General features: G+C 50.3%; 1 protein-coding gene across 1 annotated transcript in view; it reads right to left on the bottom strand.

Annotated features, from left to right (window-relative positions):
* The window catches only part of CADM4 (cell adhesion molecule 4), a 5,832-nt gene extending 4,242 nt beyond the window's left edge, over positions 1–1,590 (bottom strand). Inside the window, exons 1-4 of the mRNA XM_008570961.1 lie at positions 1,529–1,590; positions 999–1,216; positions 441–593; positions 36–170 (exon numbers count right to left, since the gene is read on the bottom strand). Of these exons, the coding sequence (XP_008569183.1) occupies positions 36–170; positions 441–593; positions 999–1,216; positions 1,529–1,590 (568 nt within the window). The remainder of the gene's footprint in view (positions 1–35; positions 171–440; positions 594–998; positions 1,217–1,528) is intronic.
* Between the last annotated feature and the right edge of the window lie 9,209 nt (positions 1,591–10,799).

A 10,799-nucleotide genomic window follows, 5' to 3' on the forward strand; every position in this document is an offset into this window, starting at 1 on the left:
CCCCCCCCGCCCCATTAGCGTCCAGTCAGGGGTACCTTTCAGCTCCTTGCGGTCCCGGTACCAGCGCAGGGTGGCGGCCGGGCGGGACCGCGGAACAAGGCAGCTGAGCTCCACTTCACCGCCCTCCACCGCCTGCTCCCGGACCTCCACCACGGGATTCTCCGGGGCCACTGCCTCAGGGAGAAGGGGGTTAAGACGGTTAAGGAAGGCGCCAAGGTGGGCTCAAAGCGACCAGGATGCGGGATCCCAGGGACTAAAGGGAGCCAGGGTCCCAGGTGGCAGGGTTCAAAGAGGCCAGAGGTCAGGAAGGCCTGCCATATTTACGGGAACCAGATGTCCCGGGGGTTAAAAACAGCCAGGGTCAGAAGTCTGAGGATAAGAGAGAAGCGGAGTCTGAGAAAGGACGAGGAGGTAAGTCTGGGGAGGGGGAGGCCATTAACCTAGCACAGTCAGCGTGGCAATCTGGTGGTGGGTATCCTCGGTGTAAAGCTGGCAGAAGTAGCCCCCCTCATCCTCCAGGCGGGCATCTGAGAGCCGGATCCTCACCCGTCGAGGGGAGAACTCTTCAAGCTGGAAACGTTCGTCCTTCAGGGCTAAAGACAGTGAAAGCGAAGGAGTGAATTTGGGGAGTCCTGGTTTCCAGTCCCACCCTTCCTCCAGGAGCTTAGAGTTCAGTCCTCTACCTTTTTTCTCTAGCCATACCTATGTGTCAGAGGTGTGCAACTATGGGGATACTTCAAAAAGTTCATGGAAAGATCCGTATTATATTTTAATTTTATTTTTCCACAAACCTTTTCAAGTACCTTCCTATTTACTCCCTTCAGGACCCAGAATTTTCAAGCCCTCCTGCCTGCAGGATCAGGAGTCCAGGCCCCAGCCCATTCCTCCCTCAGAACCAGGAGTCCAGACCCTCTGTTGTGTCCTCGTTCAGGACACAGGAGTACAGGCCCCAGCATTATCCTCCTTTGAGACTCAGGATTTTGATCCCCCGTACTCACCACGGGTGCCATTGAAGAAGAGGGTCTGCCGGGCTGGGTTCTGGATGACAACTATGGACCCATCATACTGGTGTAGACGGCAGGTGATCTCAGCTACCCCACCCTCAGCCACTGTCACGTTCTCTGTCTGTACTTCCTGTCCTGCACCTGGACCAGTAGACAGAGAGACAAGATAAGAGACCCATTGAGGGTTGCAATTCAATTTTTTCTTTTTCCTTCTTTTCCTCTCACATCCAAACCTCCAATCCCTCTTCTCCTCTCATTCAGTTCATTGCACACAACATTTCCTGCAGCTAGAGTCTAGGACATGGAGAAAATCTGCTCCCTACTCCACAAGAGCTACAGTCAAGATCCAGTGGTATATCCTGTAATGGGGCAGCACAAGACACATTAGGAGCCTAGAGGAAAGGGAGATGGGTGGTCAGAGAAGGTTCTGAAAGAAAGCTCCATTGGATCTAAATCTTACAGTGAGCAAGAGTTCACCAGGAGTGGGAGACTACTGTGTGTTCTCCAAACCCCATCTTTCACACCTGGTCACATATTGTACCTTGTCTGCAAAGATGGCCATAATATTCTTCCTGTTCCTGGACATGCCCTTTGCAAGTTGACTTTGCTACTCCTCCCATTGGAAAGGAATTCTGCCCCCCTCCAATCTGGGTAGGCCTGTGACTTACTTTGACCAATAGAATTTGCTAGAAGTCATATTGTATGAGTTCCAGAGGCTAGGCCTGAAGAGGCCTTGCAGCTTCTACTTGTGCCCTCTGCTACCCTAAGACTGTTGGGTGAAGATGTCCAGTCTAGCCTCTTTGAGGATGAGACCACATGGCGAGGAAAGCCCAGTACTAGTGCCAGGTGTGTGAGTGAGGCCATCTCACTCCAACCACAGTAGCACTACCAGATGACACAGCCACACAAATAACGTTGAGACCAAGATAAGATCTGCCCATCTGATCCAGCCCAAATTGCTGACCCCCAGAGTGGTGAACAAATAATTATTTTAAGCCACCAAGTTTTGGGTTGTCTGTTCCACTGCTAAAGTTAACTTATAGAAAACACAACTAGGGGCTGGCCCAGTGGCGCACTGGATAAGTGTGCCACTTGGGAAGCGCGGCGGCGCTCCCGCCCGAGGGTTCGGATCCCACATACAGACCGGTTCCCGCTCACTGGCTGAGCGAGGCGCAGGAGCAACACCGAGGGTTGCAATCCCGTTGCCGGTCCCCGGTCCGGTACGGGGTCAACACTGAGGGTTGCGATCCGTTGCCAGACACGGAAAAAGACAAAAAGACAAAAAAAAAAAAAAAAAGAAAAAGAAAACACAACTAGGCTACATTTCCCAGCATTCTTTGTAGATAGGTGGGGCCGTGTGAGGGATTTCTGGCCAATGACATATAGGTGGAAGAGATAAATTCCTCTACCAGTCTGGCTCATCTCCTTCAAAATCCTTCATTCTGGGGGCCGGCCCGTGGCTCACTTGGGAGAGTGTAGTGCTGATAACACCAAGGCTGCGGGTTCAGATCCCTATATAGGGATGACCAGTTAGGTCACTTGGGAGAGCGTGGCGCTGACAACACCAAGTCAAGGGTTAAGATCCCCTTACTGGTCATCTTAAAAAAAAAAAAAAAAGCCTTCATTATGGCTGAATGGAGAGGACTCCAAGGAGCCTAGAGGAGGGCAGGATCACAAGCTGGAAGGAGCCCAGATCCCTGACTGACTGTCCCCATGATCTGGCTGTACAAGACTGTGACATGAGTGAGAAATACATGTAAGCTTTTCAGTTAAGCCATTGATATTTCGGGGCTGTTTGCTAACGTAGTTAACCTACTCTGATTAATTCATCACAGGAACAGGTAGAGAATTAGAAAGGGGGTGTTTCTAGCACCAGTAGAGGAAACAGCCTAGAGAAAAACTGAAAGCCGAGACTAATCATCATCAGCATCACCATCATTGTCATTGTCATCCTCAAAATAACAATAACCACCATAGCTACTATTAGGTACTTGCTGTGCTAGGCACTGTGTAAATGGCATTACCCATAAAATTTCCATTTGATCTTCACAATAGATCCGTGGGTTCTGCATCCATGGATTCAACCAATCATGGATCAAAAATATTTTTTAAAAAATACAACAATAAAAAATAATGCAAATAAAAAACAAAATCAATACACTGGCTGGCTGTTTGCTCAGTTGGTTAGAGCATGGCATTGTAACACCAAGGTCAAGGGGCCAGCCCATGGTTCACTTGGGAGAATGTGGTGCTGATAACACCAAGGCCATGGGTTCAGATCCCTATATAGGGATGGCCGGTTGGCTCACTTAGGAGAGCGTGGTGCTGACAACACCAAGTGAAAGGTTCAGATCCCCTTACCGGTCATCTTTAAAAAAATAAAAATAAAAAATAACACCAAGGTCAAGCGTCTAGATCCATATACCAGCCAGCCACCAAAAAAAGAAAGAAAAAAAAAAAAGTAAATGGAAGGATGTGCTTAAGTTATATGCAAATACTTCATCGTTTTATACGAGAGACTTGAGCATCCATGGATTTGGTATCCGCAGGGGTCCTGGAACCAATCCCCTGCAGATACTAAGGAACCTGTGTAAGGTAAGCACTATTATCAATCCCCATTTTTCCCAATTTCCATTTTATAGGTGAGAAAATTGACCCAGAAGAAATGAAATGACTTGCCCAAGGTCACAGCCAAGAGTGGCAGAGTCAGGATTTGAATCTAGATCTCTCCAATTCCATATCCTGCATTCATATCCACTCCTGGCTGTTTGGGTGAAGTGTCCAGCATTGATGAGGAGTTGTGGGATATGCTTGTAATGGGCCTTGAATGCCAAGCTAGGAGACTAGCTTTTATCCTAAATGCCAGTGGAGGTTTTGAAGAAGGAAAATGCCATGCTCAGATCTGGTTATGTTTTAAATGCTGGATAACTATCTGTGTCTCTTACATTCTGTCTCAGGGTTTCATTTATTCATTTGAGTATTTCCTGAGCATTGGGTAGGTTTTCAGGGGCTGAGTACCCAGAGATGAGTCAGATGAGGTCCCTGCCCTGGAAGGCCTTTAAGATATATGGGTAAGTAGATATAAGTCACTGTAAGAACCCATCAAAAGTGCTATGTTCAGGGCCAGCCCGTGGCTCACTTGGGAGAGTGTGGTGCTGATAACACCAAGTCAAGGGTTGAGATCACCTTACTGGTCATCTAAAAAAAAAAGTGCTACGTTCGCTGTGAGAGGATGGTTAACCTAATTTGGAGGTTAAGGGGTAGAAAAGACTAATGCTGAGGGATGGAGGCAAAAACTGCTGGCTTCCTATCTCAACATTCATTCTTCCCTTTCACCTCAGTAAAAGAACTCTGATTGTATTTAATGGTTGCCCTAAAGAGAAAGATATTTTTCAGTCTTTCTTGCAGCAAGGTGAGGCCATGCCCAACTGGATTGGATATAAACAAAAATGTCATGCGGTAATTTTGGAAGGACTTCCCAAAGAAAGGGGACAAATCCTTTTTCTACCAGGTCATCTGTGCTGCCTGGAACTAGGATGTGATGCACGGAGTTCCAGCAGCTATCTTGGACCATGAGAACAAGGGCAGTGGGGATGGGGAAACCAAGAGCTGGAAGGTACTGAGTCTCTAGTGAAGATATGGCGTTGCCAATAACAGCCCTGGACTCCTACTTTCTGGACTTCTTTTATGTGTGAGTATAACACTTTTAGTATTTAAACCACTATTTGAAGTTTATCTGGCACCTCCTGAAATATTGAGCTTAACACATTCAATCCTTGCCCCAAATATTTTTCTCTCTAAGTTTTCTCAGTCTCAATAAATGTCACAAGTTTCAGATCCCTATACCAGCCATCCATAAAAAATAAAATAAAATAAAATGTCACAAGCATCCACTCGGTTGCTCAGGCCAAAAACCTAGAAATCATCCCAATTCTCTCCCTTTTCCTCACCCTCAACATCTATTCCATCAGCAATATCTGCCCATTCTACCCCCAAAACATATCCCAAAGCTATTCACCTTTGTCTACCTCTCCTACCATCACCCTTATCCAACAATATCATCTCTCACCTGGACCCTTCAAGAGTCTACTTGTGGGGTCTCTCGGCTTCCGTGCCTGCCTCCTCCATTCTCTACATGGCAGCAGATGGATTTTACAAAAAGGTAAATCAGATCAAGTCATCTCTCCAAGGTAGGGCCAGCCCATGGCTCACTGGGAGAGCGTGGTGCTGACAACACCAAGTCAAGGGTTAAGATCCCCTTACCGGTCATCTTTTAAAAAAATAAAAAAATAAAATCCTCCAAGGGCTACCCATTACACTTAGAATTAAATTGAAATTCCTTCCCTGGGCCTTCAAGGTGCTATGTGGCCTGGCCCACCTCTCACCTCAGTTCCAACCACTCTTCTGTTTCAATCCAGGCTCACTGGCCTTGATGTCCCTCAAACATGCTGAGCTTTTTCCTACCCCTGTGCCTTTGAACTTGCTCTTTCCTCTGCCTGGAATGAGCCCACCAGTGTGCCTAGCACTTGATAAATGTCAGGGGAGCATGCTGAATGAATCACACATGTCAGACAGGATCTCATTTCAGTCTCAACAACTTTGAGACATCATTATTTCCAATTTTAAACACCTGGATTGATCCCAGTTTGACCACCTGCCATCTGTGTGACCTTGGGCAAGTGGCCTAACCCTTCTGAGCCTCAGTCACCCTGTCTGTAAAATGAGGATGATACCAGTGTCTGCCTCATAGGGATTAGCCTGGTGCTTGAAGCTCAGGGAGCCCTCTCCACAAGGCTGTTGTTATTACAACCTCCAGAAACATGTCCATGCACATGAAAACTGGCCTGTATGTTCTGGCACTTTTATAAACATCTCAAAGCCTATCCATGGATCCTGTACCTCAGTGCTAGTCCAATGCTAGCCCCCCATTTTACAGATGTGGAGAATGAGGCTTAGGGGGTCCCAGGCAAGCCAGCAGCAAAACTCACCATCTCCTGGGAGCCATTGTGTCCTCTGGATCTGCCCCCCCCCACACCCAAATTTATCCCTGCTCTCTGCTTGAGGGTGCACATGGGGTGAGGGTTGGGGGGCTTTTGTCTTATTCCCTCCCCCTCCTGAGGAGTCAGTAACCAACAGTGTCTGTGCCTGGAATATTAATGTCCCAGGAGCTTTTGTTTCAGGGTTGGGGGGTGGTGGGAGCAGGGCTTTCTGGTCAGAGAGGGGCTGAGCTTTTGGGATTGTGGCACTGGCCCTTTAAACTGTGTTGACAGCCAGGAGTCGTCATGGGGATGGTGCCTGGAAAAAGGGACAGGAGAGGGTTTGGGAAAGAAGCTGAGCAGGTGACAGTAATACATAGAGCCCCAGAAATCCAGATCCCTCTTCCCTTAGACCCAGGAATCCAGCCCCTAACCACCTCCTCTGCCAGAACCCGGGAGTCCAGGCTCCCAGCCCGCTCATCTATCAGGATCCTGAAGTCTGGGCTCTCAGCATCCTCTTCCTTCAAACCCAGGAGTTTGAGCCCTGAGCCTTCTCCCGTCTCAGATCCAGGAATCTGGGCTTCCAGTCCCCTCCTCCTTCAGAAGCCAGGAGCCAGGGGTCCAGAGTACACAGCTGGTGGATGTTTCCACGGAGACTAAGCAGGGTGGGGGAGCACTTCCTGGGTCCTGAGTCAGCGAATACCCAAGGGAGTCTCAAGGTCATGGCTCCAGGAAGGTCACAGCCACCCCCTCCGTATCCGCTCCCTAGGGGGCTCCTGGCAACATGCCTGTTTCCCCCTTTCTCCCTTAGGGATGTGGTACATCCCTGCGTCCTGGACGAACCCCCCCTCAGCCCCCCACCAATGGCGGAGTCCGAACATCCTTGCACAAAGCTTCAATTCTTCCCCAGCTCAGCCTCTGAAGGCGCCTGTATTCACAGAACCTAGGCATCAGGGTCCCAGCCCCTCCTTCCTCGAAAACCTGGAATAGGACCCCCCCACCTCTTCCTCCCTCAAGACCTAGGAGTATGGACTCCCAGCCCACTCCTCCCTCAGACCCAGGAGTTCAAGATCTCGGCTCCCTCCTCCCTCAGATCCAGGGGCACAGGCACTCATCCCCCTCCTCCCTCAGACTTGTGAGTCCTGGTCCTCAGTCCCTCAGTCCCTCCTCCCTCAGACCCAGGAGTCCAGGACCACAGTCCCCTCCTCTCTTGGAAACTTTTGACTCCAAGTCTACAGCAATCCCCAGTACCACAGTCCTGCCTCCTCCGCCCTTTGTCCCCCTCCTATCTGGGGACCCAGGCATCAGGTGGGGGCGTAGGGGTGAGTCAGCAGCCTCACACACAAAGTTCCCCCTGTGGCCCCCACGTTCCTGGGATATTCGGGACTCCCTGGATTCCAGACCTCAGGCCCAGCCAGGGGGTGGGGAGTCCTCTGGAGATTCTCCCTGGGTGTGGGGTGAGGGGACGAATTCCTGCTCCAGGAAGGGTGCAAGCCTGCACTGAGCTCCCACTGTCCAATCCTCCACCCCCAGTGCCCTCTATTCATCCCCCTTCCCAGAAGAGCCCAGGCTCTGCCCCTGCCCTCTTGCCCCACTGGGTGTGTGCGGAGGAGCCTGGGTGCCTAGTTCCTATGGGCTGGGGTCTTCACAGGCAGAAACCAGTGGGTGCTTGGGTCCTGGGGCCACAGACCATTGGATGCTTGTGGGTCTGACTGTCTCCAGGCCCCCACTCCACCCCACCCAGAGAGAGAAAGCTGCCTTTGTGTTCCCCAAGACGGGGACAGGCCAGGCTCGGGACAGGCCAGGCTCGCACGACATTAACCCACCCGAAGGCCCCTGCTGTGTCTAAGGTCTTGGAATCCATTGCAGAACCTGACCCCCACCCCCGGGATCTGGAGACTCAAGTGTCCGGCTCATGGGTGGGTGGGGGGTCAGTGATAGAAACCTCCCAAGACCTGTTCCTCAGGGTGACTCACAATGGGTGGAGGGTCCCCCTGTTCTCAGAGTGGCTGGTCAGAACTTTAGCAGGGAAAAGTGAGTCACTTTTTTGGAGGGAAACATTATTTGGGATCAACAACCTCCCCCTCCACAATGCCCCCCAATTCTTAAAAGCCTCTCTGTTCTTTCTTTGTATCTGTATATCTGTTTCCTCTGCTCCTTTCTGTTCTGTCCAATTTCTGGCCCATGGGTCTCTGTTTCTGCCTGTGTGTATCTCTGGGCAGGCAACCCATCTCTTTCTCTCACTCACTCTCCTCTGCCCATCCTGGGCCCTTCCTGCCTTTAGTGTAAATCTGATCATCCTCTTCTGGGATTTTTGGCCCATGAGCAAACCAGGAAAGAGAGAATACACTTCTGAAAAAGCACAAATGGACCCCATCTCCCATTCCCACTCCTGCTGGCTGAGCAAGGTTAGAAAGGAAGAGAGTAACTGAGAGGGAAATGTGGGGACCACTGATGACCCCTAAAATTTGGTGGCCAAGGCCGTTGAGAAATACCCAATGAAAAGGAAAGCAGGCAGGGCCCTCTGAGATCATGTGCTACAGCTCCCTAACCCATACTTTACAGAAGGGGCAAGTGAGGGTCAGAGAGGGACAGGGACTGACACAAAATTATTCCAGAGAGGCCTGGGCAAGGCTGGAACCCAAATTCCTTAGTTCTCAGCCCAGAGTTCTTCCCATGATGACATACTCACTCTCCACTTGTAAAGCCCCACACCATTTAATTTAGAGAAAGTTTACAGAGGATTAGGGTGCCAGGAAGCAGTGACTTTAAAATTAAACAAGGAACAAGGCTGTAGAGCTATCTCCCAGAAGTGCTGGAGGAAGGATTCTTGAACTGGGCATGTGGTCATCTTAGGCTATATTCTGATTTTGAGACTCCAAAGTCCCATGATTCTAAGAGATGTCAAGATCCAGGAACCTCAAGAGATCAAGATTTCAGAATTTTAAAGATTTTACCATGCTAGAGTACTAACACCATCAAGGTTCTAGAACTTTAAAGTGTCAAGATTCTAAAGACTTCTGGGTTCTAGAATCCTAAAGATATCAACATTCTAAAGTAACCTCAGAGTTTTTGTTTACTGGATTCATTGGTTCCAGGATTCTATGAGCCAGGTTTTCAGCCTAAAAAATAAAGAAAAATAAAATGTGATGGAAATATGGCTAAGGTACCAGAGTTCTCATCTGGGAAATTGTGGCATATCTCTTGTGAAGAAAGGAGGTAATGGTGAAAGTTCTGAAGCAATCACAGAAGACTATAGAAGAAAGGCAGAGAGAGGTCAGCTTTGCCCCTCGCCTTGTCCCCAGGTGAGGGAGGCTCTGCCTCAAACCCTGGAGTGGGAAAGGTGTAACCTCACTGGACTTGCCAAAAACCCCTTCATGGGTCCAAGTGGGCGTTTCCTGTCAGGTCACTGAGTTCAACAACCTCACTTTACATAAAGAAAAACAAGCCCAAGGGCCAGCCCATGGCTCACTTGGGAGAGTGAGGTGCTGATAACACCAAGGCCACAGGTTCAGATCCCTATATAGGGATGGCCGGTTAGCTCACTTGGGAGAACGTGGTGCTGACAACACCAAGTCAAGGGTTAAGATCCCTTTACCCGTCATCTTAAAAAAAAAAAATGAAAAACAAGCCCAGACAGACAGTAGTGGGGTTGGGGTGGGGTGGGGGGTGTTTGCCATTGGCTGCTGTGGCACATGGCAAGAGCTAGGATTTAAACCCAGCTCTGGGCCACCTGGTTGCAACTCCTCTCCCAAATCTACAGGACACCCAGCCTTCCTGCTTTTGCCCTGCCACCTCCCAATCATCTGTTCCTCAAACCCCTAGCAAGTTTGAGACGCACACAGTGTGAGAGTGAGTGTGTGGGTGACATTTCCTGACCTTGTCCCCAGCCTCAGGGTCACCCAATCTTGGGGGTCTCCAGCTTTTCACTGTGTGTGACAAGAATGTGTGGATGGCCCCCTGCATGTCTTGGAGGGGGCTTCTCTGTAAATTATGGCCTGGGTGGGTCAATGGGTGAGGAGGGTTCTGGGAGGCATTTGCTGATTCCATGTGTGTACCCACATGCCAAGGTTCCCCATACCCCATACCCACTTCCCACACATATACACACAGACATCCTTCCTCCCCACTGCCTCAGGACTCTTTGGGATGCCCTGCCTGACTTAATTCCTCGCCAGGGACACAGAGGGATATAGAGATGGAGGAATGAAGGATGGGGATGGGTGATCCCAGGGTGGAGACTGGAAAGGTAGAGATAGAAGACAGAGAGACAAGGGACAGGAAGACAGTGGGACGAGAGAGAGGAGAAAGAGAGAGCTAGGTAACAGAGGGATAGAGAAACGGGTGACAGATAGATAGGGGACAGAGACAAGGGGATAGGGGCAGATGAGGGCAGAGAAAAGGGGACAGAGAAACAAGGGTGACGGTGAGATGGGGCAGAGAGGGAGGGCAGAAATGCAGGGGAACAGAGAAGGGTGAATAGAGAGGATGATGGGGGGACAGAGTGACCCAGGAAAAAGGGACAGAGATCAGTGGACAGAGGTGGGGACAAAGACAGGATAGAGAGATGGGGAACAAGGAGGCAAGGAGAAAGGGGGACAGACAGAAGGAGGGACCAGGACTTCGAGACTGCGGGACAGAGGACAAGGGTAGGGGGACAAGGAGAGACACAGAGATCCAGAAACGGATGGACAGAGGGATGCAGAGACCGGACAGAAGGACAGAAGGACAGCAGGACCGGCCTAGAGAAGGCGGGCTTGTTGGGGGGGGGGGGGGGGGGCCCGGGGGGGGCCCGGCCCCCCCCCCCCCCCCCCCCCCC

This window comes from Galeopterus variegatus, unplaced genomic scaffold, assembly GCF_000696425.1.
Source record: "Galeopterus variegatus unplaced genomic scaffold, G_variegatus-3.0.2 Scaffold647, whole genome shotgun sequence".
NCBI lineage: Eukaryota > Metazoa > Chordata > Mammalia > Dermoptera > Cynocephalidae > Galeopterus > Galeopterus variegatus.